General features: G+C 43.5%; 1 protein-coding gene across 2 annotated transcripts; it reads left to right on the top strand.

The window, feature by feature from the left end:
• Window positions 1-20,334, top strand: LOC146173753 (TNF receptor-associated factor 6-B-like). 2 transcript variants are annotated; one of them, XM_084584232.1, is made up of 2 exons: window positions 1-402; window positions 20,137-20,334. In XM_084584232.1, the coding sequence occupies exons 1-2, from the start codon at window positions 118-120 to the stop codon at window positions 20,284-20,286; spliced, it is 435 nt and encodes a 144-aa protein (XP_084440358.1). In that variant the 5' UTR covers window positions 1-117; the 3' UTR covers window positions 20,287-20,334. The 2 variants fall into 2 exon arrangements, with proteins under 2 accessions (XP_084440358.1, XP_084440357.1); XM_084584231.1 differs by lacking the exon at window positions 20,137-20,334 and adding an exon at window positions 11,230-12,947 and having other exon boundaries at window positions 12-402.
• Window positions 20,335-23,094: the final 2,760 nt, after the last annotated feature.

Below are 23,094 nucleotides of genomic sequence, written 5' to 3' on the forward strand. Positions count from 1 at the left end.
AGCAGAGTGATAGTAGGCCCTCGACAGGCTGAACAGGATGAAAGATAGCAGCCGGAATTCCGTCGGCGGGAAAGTCAGTACGAGCCGACAGCATAGCAGGGGCGGACGAGGGCAGTGATGGCTCCACAACGCCTGCAGTATACGTTGGTCGGGTTCTCCGAAGAACTCGACTGGAGGCCCCTTAACTTCATTAAACCTATCCCTCAGAACCGGGTGTGCTGCAGCTGTGGACTGGTGCGCAAGAGAACCGCTTTGTTTCCCTGCTCGCACGCCCTGTGTGAGGTTTGTTTCGCTCGCTGTAAGAAGAACGGTGTGCTGGTCTGCCCTCTGGACGACTTGGTCTGCGAATATGATGACATCGACTGGAGGGACTTCGCTTCGGAAGACCTGCTGAACAGAAAGGTGATTTCGAAATGATTGAAGATGGATCAGCTTGTGAGCTAATTCTTTATTTGAGTTCAGCATCGCTATGCTTACACCTTCGGCAGAATTAAAGAGTATTATCGGCAAATACGAGTTTCACATTGGTTTATGTAGTTTATGTGCTTTATTGAAGGACGCAGACCGAACAGCAGAGCGCATGAAAGATATGGTAGAATCATGTGGAAGCGTGCTTTTTCAAGGAGCAGGGCATTTTCCTGTGCGTACCCAAAACCACTACGCAAAGATGCTGGTTGCTCTGTGGGTGGCCTTTGCAGGTTTGTAAATCTAACTTCGGGGAGCGTCAATTTAGTTGCAAGGTGCTTGGAGTGCGATTAATACCTTTAAAGCCTAAAAGTTTATATGGAGAATACTCGGGTAATATTCAACAGCCTTGGAAGCGAGCAAGAGTTCACAATAGGTTGCGAAGAATTGCAGGTTTGTAGGGGATGTCGTCTACTTAGGACGTGAAGTAGCCCAAAGGTTTGGATTACGAAATGGAAATAACTAGGAAAATCATACTTGAATGAATCGCACTTGGACATTACTGGCAAATTATGAGAAGCGATGTACCGGTATCCGTAAAGAAGAACGTAAAGCCTGTTAATTCTTTAAAAGTACCGAGCGAGCGTCGACTGCACTGTTCCGCTGCGCTGTGCTTCGGCTCAGAGGGAACGAGCAAGGGGGCGTGATCATGCTGCTTGCGTGAGTTTCGTCTGCTTGGTTGTTCCGCCCGTCGGAAGCACCCCCTTGAAACACTTTCATGCCCATTTTCTGCGAGCGCTTGTTCTAACGGCTGTATGCTTGTGGCTTCGATTGGTGCTAAATTTTAATACTCCAAATGTTACTTGTCCCTGGTTTCATTTGCGGGTACTTTTGCGAGAATGTTTCTTTTTGGATGCAATCACCGTGACGATATCATCGACAGTAATTTGGCCAACTTACGATTGCAAATAATTATCCTGCTTGTTAGGTTTTTATTCGAAATGTATACTTTCAAGATATTATTTGAACTATATGCACATTTTTGGCGGATGAAAACAAGCAGTGACAGCTTCTTGGGCACCGATGTCTACCAGCCGATTGTGGCAGGGGTTGCTTCGTACTAATCAGAACAGCCTAGCAGGCGAGGGTCACTGCAGGAGCAGGAATTGTGGGCAGGCCCTTGCCCTCTCTTGCCTTGCCATCGCCTGCGTCTTTCTGCGCAGCAGCGTCGGGCAGTCGACTCTCGCACGGTAATGGTAAATAATTGACAGGCCGTACATAACAGGTGAGCCTTACCGGTACTCTCCTATGGGGCTGATACATGTAGGCTAACGAAAAGTGTTGTAATTATGTTCAAGAAAACTCTATGGATTGGTATGTAGATGATATTTGGTACTCGAGCTAATGACATTCTAGGGGAAATCAATAGTAAAAAATGGGTAGAGCATGTAGTGCGCAGAAAGGATAACCGATGGTCGCTAAGGGTAACAAACTGGACTACACAGGAAGGAAAGCGTAGCAAGGAGGGAGGGGGCGGGGCAGACGATGGGGGGTGGATGAGGTTAGGAAATTAGCAAATATATAGTTTATAATATAGCTTTAGTCCGGCTGATAATGATGAGCGTGAATTCCACAACGGAATGCTGGACCGCTGACAACTCATCTTGGTACGTGCAAATGCGGATGAATAAGTTACTCCGGACTCGCGATTTTGAACGAATCCTTGCGAACGATAAGTGGATTAGACGTACACACAGTGTGAATACGAGGCTGCCGCTTGCCGCTTCATATTAAGAAAGTTGTAACCATTATGTTGTATGGCGCAACATTAGTACCAAGTAAGCTGAGAAGCTTGTTCCTTAGCATTAGTCTGATCGGTGCATATACGTGTCCAGTGACGCCTTACAGAACGTGCGGACATTTCATTTGCCTTCAGCAACTTTTATACAAGTTCTCAACACTGCTGAGAAAAAGAGATGGGATCCAAATATAACCTTAAATAATATCTATTCTTCTAGAGGTTATGACGCGATAATTTTATTGAGCCTGTTTAGTTGCCTCAAGGCTACTAAACGGATTCAATAAAATCACTTTTTCAATATCACTTAGCGACACAGATTCCGTTTTATTATTTCATCTTTGTTTTTCTTTTTTCATCGTAAGAGGACACGGCTGCCTTCATCGTGAGCCAAAAGTCAGCTTCGGGCATGAATTCATTTGCGCGATTTCTTTTAAGAGAACATTTATAACTTTGGATTATTACATGCCATATTTATATTAAAGATATGACTCTAGTAGGACATTGCGCTGCCATACTCAAAAGCTGCTATCTGCGGGTGTATGTTCAGTCTAGATCAAGATAATACTGTCCCGTTGGAATTGACCCAGAAGGCCCCGGAGAACAGGTCCAGAGCACCGAGAAGTAGTGGGTCCTATGGCGGCTGTTGCACACGAGGCAATATGCGCTGGCCTTTTCCCGTACCAACACATCTAAAGGCTCTGGCAGCGATCTTATGATGTTTAGGCAAGTACGGGAGTCAATATTACACGGAATATAAAAAAACTACAAGGCGAGTACCACAGGATCATAGAAATGTAGAATGTTTAGGAATGCCTACTTGCTGTATACAAACTGGTAGGTGATTTCCTGCTGTTTTTATTTCGGGATTAAGCCGTCTTCATGTGTGTCCTAATTTGGGCTTAATGCAGTCAGAAGGGGCATAACTTGATCACTAGGCTAGCTGCATATTCATGTTGTTTTTTCCAACATACCTGTGATTGCGCCACGCAAAGAGCTTGTAGTGCGACAAACGATACTCTGCTTCTCGCCCCGGCACAATCCAGGAATGCGCAGAACAATTGCGGGTTGTTATTCGGCCGACTGAAATCCTCAGATCTGCACTGGAATATCTAAAACATGTATAGTGTTGCGACGGTTAAATTGTAGTCAGCTTAACCACGGCAAACAAAAACTTTTCCTGTGCAGTCAATATTATGTCAATGCATTCGAAATGCTTGAATTGTAGCTTGTTGTCCTATAGCTAGTTTTCTCGTTTTATGTGTTCTATGGGGAGCACAAAGAGAGGAAATTATTAAACTGAGGCCGTTCTATCGCGTTTTTAAAAACTAACGTGAGGGCTTCATCTCTGCTAAGTTAGTCATGTGCCCACGGTGGGTAGTACGTTTGCGCATGCGCCGATAGCGTCGCGAAGACTACGATCTCTCACTACGCCGTCATCGCTTGCATCTTATACTGATTACGACGGCATTTCAAATGTACTAAACACGCGTCAGGGTTTCCATCGCTTACTGCGAGCATAGAAAACCTTGCGGCTTTTATGAAACGCAAAATGCGAATTCCGAACTCCACCTGGTCAACTATGTCAGAGCATATGTGATATATCATTCATGTGATGCAGATGACGCAGTAAACAAATCGTTACCAAGAAATTGTGGAAATTCCAAACTTTTGTGCGAAAACATGTGACTTCTGCATTATTAACGCGAAAGCCTTTTATTGCTCATGACTCACTGCCATGTCCATACGTGCGTCTGTGCATCCGCGGCAGCTGTCGATCATCTTCAGGAGGATTGGCATGGTGTTTCATGCAGTACTGATAGGTAATCAATCAATAATAGTAGGCGTATGAACATTAGTTAACGATAATTAGTTACTTAGTCAATGATACTTCACCAACAAAAATTGGATAGGTAATTGGTTAATAGCGATAACGCAATTAGTCAAATATAATAGTTTAATTTGTAAGTTTTGAGACATCATAAACGCATGCGCAGTGTTCTCGTGCGCAAATCTCAACTGATGCCTATTACCCATCACCACTGCGCCCGATCATTCACGTCAAAATTGTGCAATGGACTCGCGTATCTGCGTAATTTAGACCATGACTTAGACCGTCAGTATGCCCTGAATTTTGTTCGTGTTATAGGCACTCTGCAATGGAGTTTGATGGATGGATGGACTGTAGGAGCGTCCCCTTTGAATCGGGGTGGTAGCAGTAGCTATCATGCTCATTTTTGCCCCTATATCTTAATTATTGATTTAGATTGGTTAACTAAGCCCTCATTCTATTTAACAAATTTTTGTTTCTACATTACTAACACTATGTCACTTCTGTGCTTTAAAGCCACCAATCTTCCAGTCGTTTTTTTGCTAGTTTCCACCGCCGGCTTATTCACCCGGCCACGGGTATCCTAAACCCCAGAGCTTCAGGTACTGTGATGGCGCCTGCATCAACTTCCGGATGGATACCATTACATTCGAGTGTAATATGGTCAATTGTTTCACTGGAGTTACCGCATACAGCACATGCGTCATCTCCATTGTTAAATTTCTTCTTTGTAGCTGCGTGTTCTAAGGCACCCTGATCAGCTTCAAAAAGTAGGACACTGCCTCTTGAGTTATCAAAGAAATCTTCCTTCCCAATCTGAATTTTCCACTTTTCGTATAATTCAACACTGTTTCTTTTCCAACGAATTTATTCAATTTTTACCTTCTGTGTTTTTCACCTGTTGCCTAATGCTCTTTATTTCTCCGTCCTTGTGACTAGCCTACTTACTAGTTAGTTTCCTAGTTCTTTTCCTCCAATGTGAGTCAAAGCTTTTAAAGTACAGGTATTTAAATACTTTAGCTGCCCATCTTTTACTGTCCAATTTCCTGAGACCTTCCTCATATAATATTTTACTCTGAGCTTCCCGTACTTCGAAAGGTGCCCAGCCCTTATCTCCCTGTACCGCCTTATTTGTCATTTTGCCGTGGGTACCTGGTGCTTATCGTCCAAGGGATCTCTGATTTATTTTTAATGTCGACTCTACCTCTGATTTTAGACACAACCGCATTTCCGAAACTACGTCCGGGCACCATAATTCTTTTCCAAATACCTCTCAAAACCTCATACCATCATACCTATTGTATCCCCACAATGCCTTATGCTTCATTATCCCGTAGAGTTTGCAATTCTTCCAGACTCTCAGCTAGCAGCACAATTTTGTCTGCATACATAAAACCAGGGAGGCGCTGCTCTACCGCCTTTCCACCTGATCTATATGACAGGCTAAAACCTAGGTTACGGTCTCCTATCCTCCGTTCCAGGTTTATCATATAATGCAAGAACAGCAGCGGTGATAGAGGACAGCCTTGACTTAATCCTTCGCATATTTTGACATCTTTCTTACTGCTTATTCCTTCCCACGTAATTTCTACTTTGCTATCCCGGTATATTTCCTGTAGGAACTCTGTTATCTCATAACCGATACCTCCTTCTTTTAATATGTTCCACAGGAGTTCCCTACTTACATTGTCGTACGCCCCGTTTATGTCTAGGAAGGCCAAATACAAAGGTCTATTTTCCACTCTAGATATTTCTATGCATTGGGTAAGCACGTACAGGCTATCATCTAAGCGCCTATCATTTCTAAAGCCGTTTTGAAGTTCTCCGAATACCTTGTTACTTTCTACCCATGCTTGCACCTTTAATTTCACCGCCTGCATGGCCAACCTGTACATAACAGATGTTATGGCAATCGGTCTGTAGGATTTTATGTGCATCCTTTCTCCTTTCCCTTTATAAATCAAATTCATATTACTCTGCCGCCAGCTGTCCGGAATTTGCTTATTCGTTATGACGGTTTCCAGAGCTTTTAACAACGTTTCCTTACCTTTTGGACCAGCTTGATCGGAATGCCATCTATTCCTGTGTTTTTAGGAATATTTTTTCAGCCTTTTACCAGTTTAGATTGGTCAGTTCTAAGCTGCTTTGTATTCTACTACCTTGTGTTGCTTCCTGATTTGCGGAGATTACCCTATCGTCGCTCTTAAATGACTCGGCTATAGCTGATGAATTGCAGTTCACTGCGTTGTCTCCCTTTAAACAATTTCCCTCGTTATCTTGAATCCGATCGTGCTTTCTTTTATTTTTCTTCCCTAGCCAGCTTGTTTCCAGAATTTTCTTGCTTGGAGTTAGCTGAGACATGTGACGCCAGCTAGCTGCCGATGGGAGCTAGCAATTAGGTGGCCCAGCAGACGCGGCGCATGTTGCGGCCGCTATGTTCCTTTTGCGTTGGCGTTTTTTGTCCCACTGAGTGCTATGAACTCATTTAATAGCTTCAGTGATTTCGGGCGATGCTTCAACGGCTACGGTTGCGAAAGTGAATAAAAATAAGCGCAGGTTTTGTGAGAAAGACTGCAACAATCATGAAGGTGACGCAAGAGTACCGCTTGCAGTGGAGACCGTAGAAAAATTGATGAAAGAAAAAATTTGTGGCTGTGAGAGAATAAAATAACTGAAATTCGTTGGCTTATGGGGTAAATGGGGTACAGATACCAGAAGCGAGAATGCCGATTGCCGGTTGAGCGGAGAAACAGTATAAACTTCTGGGTCGGGCCGCCGCATGCTGATTAGAGAACTCTTTGCAGTACGTGCTCACCGCTTTGAAATTTGACGTGTGCTGATATATGTTATAAAGGATCGAGTGGGACGTCACGCCCAGAAAAGCAACAAAGTCGCGCAGTCATGGTATCGATCGAATTCCAGCCGCATTTCATGGAAGATGAAATAAAAAGAATTGCCCATGGTCTCCGAAACGGACTTAAAGGAATTTGTTGTTCTCGGAACCTTAGACACAAAATACGCTTGAAACTGCCAAGTACAGGCTCGGAGAAGCATGCTTATCTGTAAATTCGCTTCTTAGGTGTTGAAAAAGTCAAACTGCGGTGTGTGTAGGCCCGTGCGGAGGCCGTGAGAACATTTACGCGGAGCAGGAACTTCAACAATTTCGCGCTAAACATTTCTTGCACCGGCTGCTCAAACTGCTTAAGTGTTGTCTTAACCAGGCGATAGAGCGTTTCATCATAAGCAGCAAGAGTACAAAATTATAATTCTCACGACCTTACTAATGGATACTTTGTCGTTCAGTTCCACCTTGCACGCAGGCTTTCCCAACCTTTAGGCACAGAAGTACAAAAAGCATATCCGTTTTCGCTGATCACGCACGCTACAACCGCACAGTGCTTGCAGTTGCCACGACATCCGTAACAGGGAATGCACCTCCCTTCCTGTAACCTCTGCGGCCCTGTAGAGAGCCACGCACCACTAACAAATGTGTTCACCATGGTATAACACTTTAACGCGAAACGATGAGGAAATTATTATGCTGCTTTAATCAAACAACACGAAGAACAAAAAAGAAGCGTTCCATTAATAATTTCTCAGCTACGGCCGGCTTCGCACACATTCTGTGGAATTGCAACCAGTACCAGGAAGAAGCTAAGTCTGGGAGGATCCCGCCGCGACTGGAAGCAGCCGCAGGGAGCTGCAATCGAGCCGTCTCTGGGCCAACTCTGGGCCGTCCAGCAGGTCATCAAGGCGCTGGCCCGGCAGGGAACCAGCGAGCCGGCCACGGCGAGCGGGGACCCAGGCCGCGCGGCCGGTGCCTAGAGGACGACGTAGGCCCCGTCCGGAGCGCGCGCGCGCGAGCGCGAGTTCTACTGCAAGCCACAAATAAACGTTTTACCAATCCAATCCAATCCGCTTCTATCTGCCCTTTTAATGTTTGGATATGAGGTTTGAACGTAATAATGAAATTAAAAGCTCTTACTCTCTAGAAATTCAACGTCAAGCGCGTGGTTGTTCTTTCGCGAGCGGCACTCACTTCGCGGTGACATCGACATCGTTTGTCGACATCGTTGAAGTTAAAAAAATTACCATTCTCGAACAGGCGGTGTGTTTTTGCCAGTGGTGATGATTTGGATTAGATCTCAAGACCATTGAAGGGCTTAAAGTCGTAGAAAATGACAGCCTACATGCTTCATGCCGTGCAACGCCAATGCAATCCAACCGCGCCGGCCCCCTTAAATTACTCGGCGTCGCCGTCGGCGGCCCTGAAAGCTGCGATCCACTAGCGCAGTCTGGCCTCCGCAGGCTTTCTATGTAGCTTGGATAGAGAGGGCCGCTTTAATGTTTCCATCCTCCATTGTGGGGCGGTGGTTCGTACGAAATACAGGTTTTCACAGGTAAATAGAGCTCTTATTTTAAATTGTACTTTTAAAGTACTTATGCAGAAAAATCTAGTTAGGGGAAGCAAAAAGATCCCCAAGTGTTCGAGGTGGTCGAAATTACTCCGTAGCCCTCCACTACGACTCCCCTTTCTCCCTTTCGACCTTCACTCCGACCTTCCTCTCTCCCGCTGCAATTTTCAGGTGTCCACAGAACAAGTGTGACAGATACTGCTCCTTTCCTTTCAAGTGAACTAATAAAAAAATAAAGACATAAAAGCATGGCATGAGTAACTCTGCGCTATTACGAAATTGCAAGTCGGTTTCACGCGCGTCAAGGCGTTTCATTTTCAAAAACCCATGACGTGGATCGTGGGGGACAACTTGTATATGCCACTGCTTGGTGGCGGTTCAGGGTAGAACAAGAGGAAGAAGAGTGCAAAGTATGAAAGAGAACTGAACACGGGTACAAGAGCCTCATTTCGCAAGTCAAGCCAACGTTTCGTCAAAGGGACTTGCGTTCGTCTGGACTTGTTTTCGAAGAAAAGTCCCGTTGTCGAAACGTTTTCTTTGTCTTCAAACTGAAGTACCCATCACCGCCACTAGACATATGGTCAGTTCTCTTCATAATTGTAGATGGCAAGTAACTTCTAGGGGCATTTCATTGCAGCGTCAGCAAGTTTTGTACGACACAAGGATACAGCAGCTAGCTGGTAATACCTGGACAGGTTGTAGTTTTTTCGCTGTGGCGCTTCTCTAGTTTGTTTAACTCGAGTGACGCGTACTTATAAGCGTGCATGTCCTTGACAGTGTACCCTCCTAATCGTTTTCATCTGAACACTCTAGCACCGGCAGGGGTCTCCATAAATGCCGGTGAGTCTGCAAATGCTTCTCATAGTGCATGCGCGCTATGAGAAGCCTGGATTAGGTGTCCTCTACCGGGCTGTTCTGGAAATCGCTCGCTACCCAGTTTTTTCTGCGCACCACTACTGTCTTTATACTTTTTTTTTCTATTCGTAGCGCTGCTAGCAAGCTATAAATAAAGTGTCAGGAGCTCTTGAGCTGTATAGAATGCGATATACACCGATTGATTAAATCTATGTACGTACTTCTGTCTTTTCCCTTAGTGTCCCGCACCCTTTCATTGTGGCAAAAACAGTATCTGCCATGGCATGTCCTCCTGACCTGAAACTTTAATCTCGGAAAGCACAGTGCAGATGGTTTGCCTGTGCTTCACCAACAATAAATTTATTGCTTTTCTCGAGTAAAAAAATCGCATCAAACAATGAAAAAAAAAAAAAGCCTCAGTAACCATTTTCTTCCTTCCACTGATAAGAAAGCAGATAAACGATATTATATACCAGGATGCGTGACAGAAACCACGTCAGGTAGGATTAATTCGTTTATCGCTCTGCACCTTCTTCAATTGCAAGCGAAAAAGGCAGTTCAGTATTGCATTTCGAAATCTTGTGTCTATGACGTTGAGAAAACAAAAGAAAAGTGAGAACGAAGAAAATTCACAACGGCGGCAACATCTTTTGCTTTTTGGATCCACTGCAGGGTGGCTCTGGGTTTTTGAGCCTTTTCTTTCCCCTACTAATGAATTCTATTTATCCTATATTTCAATGCTCAGATTTCTTTTCATCGTATTATTGTCCCTAACTGTCATATGGGAGCCTCTAGCACGCCTCCGTTTTTCGAAGATTGTTCATGCTAATGCAATCATCACCACATAAACGTGAGCTCATACCAACACAATACACAATGTGTTATCCCAGCAGCAGTAGTCTCGAGGTAACAGTGTGGAAGCCATACAAGATTCGCGACGTACTCCACCGGCCAGTTGAAGCGCAAAGTTAGTTCAGGTCTCCCAGGAACTGGCCGGCCTCAAATATTACCTGGACATTGTTCGCAATACAGGTCTACCTATTTACGCATTCCCCCAAAGTAAATTGTTGTAGCCTGTAGAAAGAATTAGGGATTTTAGGGCCGTATCTGGGGTTCTGTGGTCTGCAAACACACGCCACACAATAGCTCGGCAAGGCTCGCTTATGCAAGCAAAGCTCGTCATTCTAGGTTCTGCCGTGTTGTAAAATCGGGTTAAGCTCGTATATAGATAACCACGTGTACGCATTGTTTGCATCTTTTACGGTCAGGCGTCGTCCTTGTGCCATAACCATTCGCACACATTACACACAGATCCAAGTCGTTTGCATCTAAAGTCTGTCTTTAACACCCTCGTAGCCGAAACAAACTTTTCCAAGCAAGAACGGTTAGCCGAATGCTCCCTGAAGCGAGTACGCCAGTTTCAGAGGCCGCCACTGCAGTAGAATGCGAGGCCTCCGTTGCCGCCTCTCAATATCCTCGCTGTGGTCTTTCTGCATCCTTCTCCGTACGATTAAGTAGGCGTATTTCCCGTCCTTTACTCGTTTCAACCTGGCGCTTTGCGCGCTCCTACTAACATTTCCAGTTTAACTCATTAGCAAGATGAGCAATCAATATCTGCAGGATCGTCCTACAAATCTTGCCGCTTTCGCCACTGGGAGCTCGCACAAAACTTAGGTACAGATGGACCAGCGTCCTCGGTCCCTCCTTCCTTCGACCCGTGCTTCGCACTAAGGCTGAAGTAAGAAACTGCGAGATGGCGATTCTGTTTTTTTGCATATTGTCGCAGTGCGCTATCCCTTTTACTGGAATAATCTGCTGTAAGAGCTGAAGCAAGGATATAGCACAAGCGGTAGAAATAGAAACATCAGTAAAACTTTTGAAGCGTAGTTGCACCCCCTGAAAACGTTTCTTGTGTTTATTTGCAGGTGAACTGCTGGAACAAAGAAAGTGACTGCAAAGCCGTGATGACCGCCGCGGAGATCGTTCGTCATTTCCGGAGCGAATGTGAACACCATTATGTTTCCTGCCCCAATTGCTCGTGCAAAGTTTCTTGTAACGATGTCGTCTTGCATCTAAGATCAGAATCATGTTCAGCAATGGCACCTCTGGCATTAGAAGACGAAGAAAAGCCACCCGCAAAGGATGAAGCAGACGTTCTGGCTTCTTTGAAGGCAGGCCTTGAAAAACAGGTGGCTGAAGTCAAATCACTCCTTCAGCGAATTATATCTGGCATGTCCGCACATGACGACCGGTTCAACGAAACGCTTGAGAGCATGCAAAGTTTTAAAGAATGCCAGGACGAAAAAGTTGCCGCTATCGTGAGGGAAAACGTACGCATACTGCACGAAAAGATGGGGCACCTCTCAGTTTCTAACGAGGAAGTGAAAAGATGCCTGAACACACAGAGTGATAAAATTAATGTTCTTCCCAGTATGATAGAGGGCTTAGAGAATGCTGTCCGAGCTGATTTCGACAAGGCCACGGACGCTACACGAGCTCATATGTCACAAATTTCTGCTGATATCAAATCTGCAGTGGAAGAAAATAACGGGAGGACTAGCAAAGCAACCGAAGAGTTGCAAAGATACGCTGAGCTGCAAGTAGCGGTGACAACCTTCTTGGTGTCAGGTGTCGAAGCACTTAAACAAAAAGCGCTGAATGAAGGCTGCTCTACGTATGAAGGTCAGAAGACGTACCTGTGCGGGTACTGCATTTCCCCTGGCGTGTACATCAAGAAGGATGGTCAGACTCTTAATCTTTATGCCCGGTTGAGGCTGTACAAGGGCTGCATTGACCATCGAGTTCAGTGGCCGTTTCAACACAAAATTGGTTTGAGCGTAGTGAGCCCCAGAGACTGTACGAAACGAGGGTTCCAGGTGCAGGGGGCTTACTCAAGCCATCAATTTCAGAAGCCTACGATGTTAGAAAATGAATGTGGTTATTTTATTAGTAAATGCCTTCCCTTAAACGCTCTGAGCAGCGAGGGCTACGTTGAAAATGACAGCCTTCTTGTTATTTGGGAGTTGCTGCCCTGAGGTAAGAGGAGAGAAAACATCTTTTTATTTTTATGATAGCGCTGAAGTTTCCAAAGACCATTTTGCATTAATTGAGGCTCTGTTTTGAATAAATGGAAACCCGCGTATTAAAAGCGACAACAATAGCCCAAATGGCGAACTTTAATGTTGTTTTACCTCTCCAACCATCATGCTCTACACTTTACACGCTATCCACACTGAAGCTGCACAGAAACGCAATATTTCTAGCCCTCACTTAAAAATCGGTTGATAGCATTTTTGTTTCTTGTGAAAAATGTTTTACAAACCTACGACTACTGATTCCAGAAAAATCTCTCTTCATGCTAGTCCCATTTATCGATTAGAGTATGCGAAAATAAAACGACTTTCTCTTTCTACGAGTGTCCGAGTAGCAACAAGGAATGGATCTTGAAATATTTCTCTGCTCATTTAATGTCAGTTGTATTCCGCTACTGAGCACTAGCGTTTGTACAAATACTGACTAGCGCAACCTGACTGTGATGATGGCGAAATGAGAAGCCACGTGTGCAGTAGGATTTGCGGGCACATTATTTTGCTTTGCTCAAAACTGCACTGAACTGAACGAATGACTACTGCATATTCTTAACATTTGTTTCCTCATCACCGACAATTCAGTTGTTCAGAATAACCAAAGGACTTTTCGTGAATGCTGAGCAGAACAAAATACACAAGAGCAATAAATCAATAATGTGAATAAGAATTATATTTTATTCGAAAATAGCAATGACATAACGTGGAGGAGGAGAGACACAAGTTTATAGCGCTGCAGAAGTGATGTCGATTTCGAACTCATTTATTTCTGTCTCTTAAATGTAGATAAAGGAGGTGCAGAAAAAGCTGTCATGTACAGCTTGACAAAGGCGCAACCCCCTTTTGCTTGTCAGCGGCTTGCAGGAAGGCTTAGAAAACAAATGACAGTTGCACCCCGCAGTGAACAGACATACCATTGTGAACAGGTGCAGAAGAATACGAAACGTTACAGAAAACTAAGTCAATATGACACTGGGCAAATGCTGATGTAGCAAGAAATAGGAGATCGAAAAAAAAAATCACTTTGATTGTACATAGCACTTAAAAATTTCTTTCATGAATTGAGCCGGTCAAATTTATTATATTCATACTCATTCAAAATGAAAGGATGAACGAATTGCAGGCACTCTCTATGTGCGTTTATTCGAGACGTCGGCACTACTCCTGTCTTTGCATGCATTTTCGTCTATAGTCGGATACAGGTCAAGAAACAAAATGAGAAGGGTTCAACGCTGCCAAACCGAATATGGAGCGAAAGTATTAGCTGCCGGTAACCGAGCGTTCTTCATTGTTTTCTTCGCTCCTGTTTAAGGTCATTCGTGATTTCGGCCATGGACTGCGCGACGGGCCGGAACCTGGCGTAATATAGCTTTCGCAATTAAAAGCGGCATCAAGCTATCAAAGGACCCTTCTCTAAGCAGTATCTGCCGAGCTATGCCATGACTTCACGGCCGACCGCCTTGCACCTAGCGCTTGGAATGTGGTTTCTTCGAGTGAGTCTGTGCTGCCAAATAGTTCCTAAATGCTTTGTCAGTTCCACCAAAAATACATATCTTTATTCAGTTTGATCGATAGTCGTTCGCTCATCAGAGTAGAACCGGTAAAACGACAAATTATGATGGTGAATGTCAGCACTGCCGTATTTTCTCGAAACCGCTTCGTTTTTCTGCGCTTCTCCACATCAGCGATGCCACCTCCATGACATCCGCCATGGAGCCCAACGAGGTGAAACCGCTGGCGACATCGACGGACGGACGCGACAACCGGAAGAAGTCAATTTGGTAAAAGTCCGCGAGACCGTGAGCGCGGAAGAACACGTTTTTCTGCTTTTTTCCTTCTCGTTGTGTGTCGCGACGTCACAGATTTGGAGCGATGCCACTGGTTTGTGGGATGACATATGAGGGCTGTTCGCCGCTTTTTTTCTTGACTTGTATCCGACTATAGCTTTTTCTCGGACATACAGATTTGCAATTTCGCGTATATAGTTTACCTTTCTGCCTGTTGCTAGTTTAAAACGGACAGTCAAACGATATTTATACAGGTTGTGTATTTATTGTACACTACTTTGTATAAAGAGACCCGCGCTTGGTGAAGAGCCTCAGGGACATTCTGAACGTGACGAAAGAATTTCTTCTGAAGGGTATAGATACGTTGAATACAGTTAACGATGGCTGTGCCCCATACTAAGTGGCAATCATTTAAATAGGAGTAGAAGAGAGAAATATAAACAAGCAACTTCATTGGTCTTGGAACAATATATTGCAGTCTACTCATTACCCCAGTTATTTGAGCCCGTTTTGTTCAAATATGGTCCACGCGGTGTTCCTGACATCCTGTAGGAGAAAACCGCTCCCAAGTACTGTTAATTTAGATTCTCACAATTTCCGCAGCTCGTTCAAGATGCCACTGCTGAAACTAACATGGGGATCAAGACTATTTCCACTAAAGATGCTAGTATAATCTGCGCAGATAATAAATTTTGCATTAAGGTTAATGTTTGAATTATTATTGAGATAAATATTAAACACTAGGTGTACTGGTATACTGCCCTGTGTTACGCCAGAAGTAATATGTTCTAGATATGATTTTATATTCTCTATATAAAGAGTCGGTCTTCTGTGCGATGGATATGATTTCAGAAGCGTTTGAGCCTGTCCTCAAATACCATAAAATTCGAAGGTCTTTAAGAGTACACTGCAGTTCACTAAATCTGATGCCTTCGAGAAGTCCACAAAGACACCTATAACGAAAGCTTTTTTTTTTCGAACTGTATTAATATATACTGCTTTTGTTCGAGTAGAGCTAACTCGATACATTTGTTCTTTCGAAATCCAAATTTATTTGGTGACCGAAGATTGTGCTTATTTTTTATTACAATCAGACCACCTTTTAAGTAGAATTTTTCTAAAGCTTTTGGGAATATTGGGAGTATAGATACTGGTCTGTAATTTCCTAGATTATTGCAGTCTGCCTTCATAAAAAGCTTATACTCTGGTGATCTGCATTTTGTCAAGAAATGTTCCTGTAGTAAAGCATAATTTAAATGTCTGCAATAACAGGGGCAATAACTCCTACAGCATACCTCACAGGCCTCACTTGTATGCCGTCAATTTCACTTGTTTGACTGTTATAAGGTTTTGAACTACTGACATAACTTTTTTGGTCGTAACCCGATTTATAAATATTGTTTCATTAATATGACCGTTAATATAGTTGTCAGAATTATGTGATGGCTTGCTAAGAGCGAGGGTTGTAAAAATGTCGTTAAAGGCATCGGCCAGTTTTTTACCAGATAAATCTTTGTAACCGTCTTAGGGGCTGCCTGTGGCTGCTCATGCCTCAGGAGGAAATTTAACATAGGCCACAACAAAGCATGGCGACTAATTTTGCCTTTAAGAACTATCACATATTGCGCAATTGCGAAACGTAGCTTTTTAGTTAACATATTTCCCTGTTTCATAAATGAAGTCAGCTGAACGAGCGCTTAAGATTGTGTTGAGCTGTTCTTTCACTTAAATTTCTTGGCGTAACTCGGAAATTATCCAAGGATTGCGAGTCTTACTTTTTGAACCACGTTCATTTATTGTAATAAGAAAGGTGTCCGGCAAGGAGACACAATCTCCCCAGTACTATTCACAGCTTGCTTAGAGGAAGTATTCAGAGACTTGGAATGGGGGCAGTTAGTGATAAGGGTAGATGAAGAATACCTCAGTACCCTGCGATTTGCTGATGACATTACCTTGCTAAGCAACTCGGGAGATGAACTGCAAATAATGATTGGTGACCTAGACAAGAAAAGTAAAAAGGTAGGTTTGAAAATCAATATGGAGAAAACAAAGGTAATGTTCAACATACTCGGGAAGGAACAGCAGTTTACATTAGGTAGCGAAGTATTGGAAGTAGTAGGCGAATATGTCTACTTAGGACAGGTAGTAACCGCAGATCCGGACCATGAAAAGGAAATAACAAGAAGAATAAGATTGGGATGGAGCGCATTTGGCAAGCACTCGCAGATTATGACTAGCAGCTTACCGGTATCTCTCAAGAGGAAAGTGTACAACGGTTGCATCTTACCTGTACTCACCTATGAACCTGAAACGTGGAGGCTAACCACGATGGTTCTACTTAAGTTGAGGAAAACTCAGAGGGCTATGGAGCGAAAAATGGTAGGGGTAACATTAAGAGATAGGAAGCGTGCAGAGTGGGTCAGAGAAATAATTCAAGTTGCCGACATTCTAGTGGAAATTAAGAAGAAGAAATGGGCATGGGCAGGACATGTAGTGCGAAGAGGATAACCGATGGTCGCTTAGGATAACAAACTGGATTCCAAGGGAAGGAAAGCGTAGCAGGGGGCGGCAGAAAATTAGGTGGGCGGATGAGGGTAAGAAGTTCGCAGGGGTCAAGTGGATGCAGCTAGCACAGTACCGGGTTAAGTGGAGAAATATAGGAGATGCCTTCGCCCTGCAGTGGGTATAGTGAGGTGGATGATGATGATTTAATGAAAAAATTGAGCGGCAGATCTCTTTGAATATTCGAAGAAACTCAATATAAGACACCGTTGCGTCATAAGTAATGTCAATGCTATCCTATTTAACCTCTATCAGTAACCTTTCAAATAAATTTAGGGTAGAAATAATTATGCACTAGTACTTAGCTTTTTCTTGTCAATTTTCAGCCAGTCCGGTCTTCTTAATACCTATATATACTGAAAGATTGTTACTGATTGCGAATGACGTTACACCATATTCCTCTGTTGATTGACAACAATTCGTAATCGGCAGATCAACAAGAGTCTCACATTGCTGTGTGACCCTTGTTGGAGCGTTGATGAGGTTGATGAAGCCTTTCGTAGCCAAAACTGTTAAAATCTCCAGAAACGGCTGAAATGAGGTTCCATAAGGTACGTCCCGAGTGAGGCCGTAACGTTAGATCCCCGTGAGAAGCGAAGAACTGAAGGGTCGCTCTTCGAATTTGTCATGAATTTATACAAGACTGGATATACAGGCCAAGTGATCAAGTTTGACCTCCATGAAACCGGGTGGGTTTGTCAAGCCGGGCCAGCCTGCCTTACTCCGCTGCCTATGTTGCTGGTAAATGTAGGAGGCAGACGTGATTATATGAAAAGTACAGGCGGCCTCTGTCCGACTTGCTCCTTCTTCGGCGAATATAAAGCTAGCGGATTTCAGAACCTCCGACATCAGTCAAGCAGTCGTGTCATCTATGCAGCGCTTAGAAAGCCAGCGAATGGCTTCCGCCAAAAATTATTATTCGGATTGACGCGCACCCACAAACAAACTGCTCAGTTTGGCGAGGGCAATAAAAGGAAAAGCGATCAGTGGTCGCTGAAGGACCGTATATCTGCTGCTCGCGGTTGCGCTCACTTTAGCAATGGCAATGAAACACTAAGAAATAGCTGCTAAAGGAAACTAGAGCAATCAGGAGCAATGCGAAACAGTCATTCCAGGCGGCGATCATTCGAGATACGTCCTGACGCACCACGTCGTAGAATGAATGTGATGAGGCCCCAAGCGGCACCAGTGAGCTTCGAACAGACAAAACAAAAATAAATGATTTGCGGCAACATCAGCCTACCCCGTACTGGAAAGTTGGCGTGGCTCCTTTCAACTGCTTCACGAGCCGTGTACCGTTTTTCCAAACTGTCGGTGCAAAAGACATTGCGGTAAGTTGAAGCGTGGCTCCTTTCAACTGCTTCACGAGCATATTTTAGAATATGCAATAGTCATATGAGATCCTTTTACTAAAAAAAATATTAATAAACTAGAAAACGTCCCAAAAAGAACAGTGAGATTTATTTACAAATCCTAAAGCCGTACGTCGATCACTGAGCTCCTCAGGCGAAGTGTGTTGCTGCCTGTCACAGAAAGGAACAAAATATTTCGCTTAAAAGTTTTCTTTCTGCTTGTAAAGGGACTGTAGAACATTGACACTTCGCGCGTCCTTACTTGTTCGGATGGTTACGCTACAAGACAACGCCACTCGCTGAAGATAACACCATTAGTGACGAGAAAGAATTGCTTTAAGCTGTCATTTTTTCCTAGAAGTGTCATTGGGGGGGGGGGGGGGATGAAACAGTCTAAGTAACGACATTGTAACCCAAGGTTCACTGCGATTATTTGAATCTCATTTGTGTTTATGTAACGATTAATCTTATTGTATTTATTTTTTCAGTCACGGTTGTTCCTCTGTGTTGTGTCGCATTTCCGCTGATGCTTGTATTTTCACGTAGCGAGTGACCTAATGCGTCTTCTGTTATGTACCGCTGTTTTTGTATATTTCTTTTTTTTTCTGTTAGTATCTCCTCTGCCAAGGTCTTGGAAACAAGACCGTAGTATCAATAAATAAATAAATATGACTCTTTTTTTCGCTTTTCAGAAAATTATGCAAAATATAATAAAAACACGCGATGGGGTGCTTGAGTACCGCTATTGTGATGTTCTGAAACGTACTGTGGATGAAGTAGTATGGGTAAAATGGGCATATTCAATTTTCCAGTCGGGAACTGCTTGCTGATGTGGTCGCTGCTTCCGCTATGACAAAGTAGCGTGCTGGTCACATAACCTTGCAAGTTCCCTCCATAGTTTATTCGCGCCTAGTGGTAGGATCCTGGTCTATTTGCGTTTCAAGTGCCTTTCATTTCAAAACTTCGCATCAAGTTGTATGGGGCCACCTGTGCATACCACAGGTAGATGTTGGCCACTTGCACGGACAATTTACTGAACCCTCAGCTAGCGCAGCAAAGCACAAGACCAGAGCGGCTTCATGGCATTCTCTAGGGCGCATGTCCTTCAATATACTTCGCTTGGTCTAAAAATATTGCCAACGATTACGTAACCTTCTAATGCGAAATTTGAGCGCAGTTCATCAGCTGTTTCACCTTTTCGATAGATTGAGGCAAAGATTTCGAGCAAGACTCGTATGTACAATTACAGAAAACGTTTTTCATTTTTTTCACACATATTCCTTCAAGAAACACTCCACTAACAGTTGTTGGCAGTCATGAAAGAAGCTTCTTGGTCGGAAAAATGAAGAGAACAATAAAGTCATCGGGAGGTTGCGGGAGGCAGCCCGTGGGCCCATAGGAACGTTGCACAGCGAACAGATAGCAGAAACAGACTGATGCCGCTGACGCCGCTAGCGAGTGAAGAGAACGGGACTCTGCGTATCAGCTTGGCATGCACGCACCGTGATCCGCTGATAGCGAGCTGGTGTTTAGGCAACCGGAGAGCACCTTCGCCGCCACGCACAAAGAGGGGGGGGGGAATTGAGGGAGGCGGGCTGAAAGGGGGGCGGAGCTGGTTACCACGCCGACGCGAAGCCCAGGAACGAGCGCCAAATAGCTGCGTTCGAAAAGGACGCACAAACATGCTTATCTTCTACGCAGTATTACCGAGATGGCTCCTGATTTTCGGCAACGGGAGAGACAGCTTCACTTAGGTAATTGCAAGTTTAAAACACAGATGCCAATATCTGGGATTTGTAGCAAGTTGCTGATATTTTTGTGCGCACCAAATGTTTAGTACAATTAAAACCTAAGCCATTTTAGAGAAAATAAAAAATGCGCAGCATTTGTTTTTTTACGTGTAATTGTTCACTATGCCTGTTGTGGGAGTGATACCCGATATAAGGTGGAAATGAGAGACCAGAACACCAATCGACACAAAAGAAATAGTAATTCTGCTGATGCGAGATTCTAATTTAATAATTTTGCACTTTGATCTGTTGCAGGTGAACTACTGGAAGAAAAAAAGTGGCTGCATGGCTATTTTGACCGCCTCGGAGATTTTTCGCCATTTCCACGAAGAATGTGAACATCCGTCAATTTCCTGTCCCAAATGTTCTTCCATGGTTCTTTGGAGTGAAGTGTTTTGCACTTGAGATCAAAATATTGATCAACAATGCACCACTAGAGTTAATATACGAAGACGAGCCCACCTGCAAGTATGACATATCTTTTCTCGCAGTTCTGAAAGCATCGTTGGAAGAACACGCGGTTGAAGTCAAGGCACATGACATGCCTACTCGTGACGACCGATTCAACGATATGTTGGATGCCATAAACACTTTTATGGAACGTCAGGAAGAAAAACTGGCTGCTCAAATGAGGCAGAATGAACACACTTTGAATGAAAATATGCATGACCTCACAGTTTCTAATGGGGAGGTAAAGTAATGTTTAAATACACCAAAGCGATAAAATTAATATTTTTCTTGGAAGGATAGAGAGGTTAGAGAATGCACTAAGAGATGAATTAGATAAGGCAACAAGCGCAACAACAGCCCATATGTCACAAAGTTCTGCCGACATCAAATGTGCGATTGTTAAAGCAACTGTGTAGTTAGGATATCAAGTGAACCTTATTTAAACTTGAGAACGCACACATTTCTACATAGGCAGTGTTGAAACAACCATCATGAATACAAGGCAAGTGAGTATACAGGTTTATAGTTTGCAGTCTAACGGCAAAACTAATGAGCTCGGATGTAGGTTATGTCTGTTCTCTATAGTTACATGGTGCAAACTTGAAGAAAAATTAGCTTTTGCGAAGCTCGGTTCCGTCCAGACCTTGGAAAGAAAATCCCCATTATATTAGTATTTTTGATACAATCTATATACCCGTTTTTTCGATTTTTAAACATGGCTGATAAAAGGAAAGTGGACACAGCCAGGGGACGTAGATTACAATGCTACCCCTCGTTGGACAGAATTACTTACTACCCAACGTGCCTACGACATCTGATGAGATATCCATGGCTACTAAGGAAGGTTTACTGCACCATCATCGCTACCGCACGAGGCATCAAAACTTTTCTACGGATGACTTACATAAGGAATTTTTGAGCGACAATCTAGTGCAAACAAGAATATTAATTGCAGGTGTATTCCACAAGGTGCTAACGTGCCTAGGTGAATTATTTTTTGTTTCCTACTACTTTAAATTTAGAGCCTGCTTTAGGCTCTAAAGCACGCTTTAAAAAAATCCAGCTAAATATTACTGTGTTGACCTGGGTGGTTTAGCGGACAACAGGAGGATGAGCTGCATATGTGTCGATCACGGTGCGACCTCAGGCAAGAGGACGAGTATTGTTGAGTGGATTACTAAGCCACAACGGCACCTGGCAACTGACCACATATCTTGTCGTTGTCATGGTAGCCGTATTTTCCATGCAGCTCTTTTGCGCTCAGGAACTTTACTGCTGTTGCGACAAAATCCGAAATGTTATACGCTTGCTTCACCAGCTTGTGCATTTGCTCCTGGGAATCGTTCTAATTTAGAATTTAAAGCAAAATTTCTTTGTAGCAAGATAACATTTATGGAAGTATGTTATAGCTTAATTGTATAACTTTTGGGAGGTCTTCTCGGTAAAAAATATTCAATCGAAGCGGACGCAAAAGAAGGAATTTCTGGCTGAAAGCATGCATTGTGCCCTATAATAACCACCACAATCAATTATACCGCGTTTTTAGGCTTATGTAATGATCACCTTTTTTATCCTGCATGTCGTTGTCCTTATCCAATTAATCCAAGAAGCTCGGTTGATTCTAGTTCATCTAAGAGCTGTGCGTCCATTAGCTGTGCTTTTTGAGAGCATGGAAAAAGCTCCCAGGGGGTCAAAAACATTGCAATGTATTCCAGAATGGTGTACATATATTCATTTTTAGCCAAAGTTAATGGCCCAGTATATGAGCCGTGGATAATAATTAACGCGATCAAACATACCCTTTCAATTCGAAACGTTATTTTCGAACTGACCCATAGCTTTATAGTCAGTACTGCTGTTTTGTATAAAACATAGTGATGTTATACTGAGGACAAAATGCTAGTTAACGTATGCTGCTGAGCTTGGTGCAAATGTATATATTTTGAAAATTCCATCTTGAATCTGTGCCAGCGAACTGAGCAACGTTTAGTCAATGCAAAGAAAGAACAGCACAACTCCCACCTCTTCGAGTACATGCAAGCATGAAACATTCGCTGTACCTAGAGTTGACCTGTACAGGATGGGTTATAGGCTGCGCTGACCGCTATGTTCAAATGGGTCTCCTGCAGGTCATGCCATTCAATCTAAAATCATGAAAGACTTCTGCCGCCGATTGCGCAGTCACTGAGATCTAACCAAAGACGAACGCTCAGTAGTAAAAGGCTGCATACTATATGTAACGTAATTATAGAGCCTCTGCGCCTCTGAAGCGTCAGAGCAGACATTACGTGCACACCTCTATCCATCCCCCTCAATTTTTTTACTGAAAGAATGCTTCGCTTGCCAGCCATGAATAAGGCCATGAAAAAATGGATTTGCTATACCGCACAACTTATGAGCACCGCTAAAATAATAATAGACTGTGACAGACATCCTCTAATGTACATCGTCCCAGTATATTGGAAATAGCGATGCAAATGAGGAAAAAAATGAAATGGTTCAAACGCCAAAATAGGTTTCATCACCCGACAGGAGAAATTAAAATAAAGGGTAATTTGCTGGTATGTTACCCACAGCCAGGGAAAAAGCTCTGCGAAACTCCCCCGCAATGAACTCCAATACGTTTCAGGAAGGGTGGAAAGTTGAGAAATTTATGCAGTTTTTGAACTGGAAGAAAAGTAAGGCATTGCAGGATGCATTCCAATGACCAAATCGATTCGGGCCTTTTTTGATATCTCTATAAATGGCGACCACTCACCCTCG

Source organism: Amblyomma maculatum, chromosome 11, assembly GCF_055883805.1.
Source record: "Amblyomma maculatum isolate TAMU_Amacu chromosome 11, ASM5588380v1, whole genome shotgun sequence".
Lineage (NCBI taxonomy): Eukaryota > Metazoa > Arthropoda > Arachnida > Ixodida > Ixodidae > Amblyomma > Amblyomma maculatum.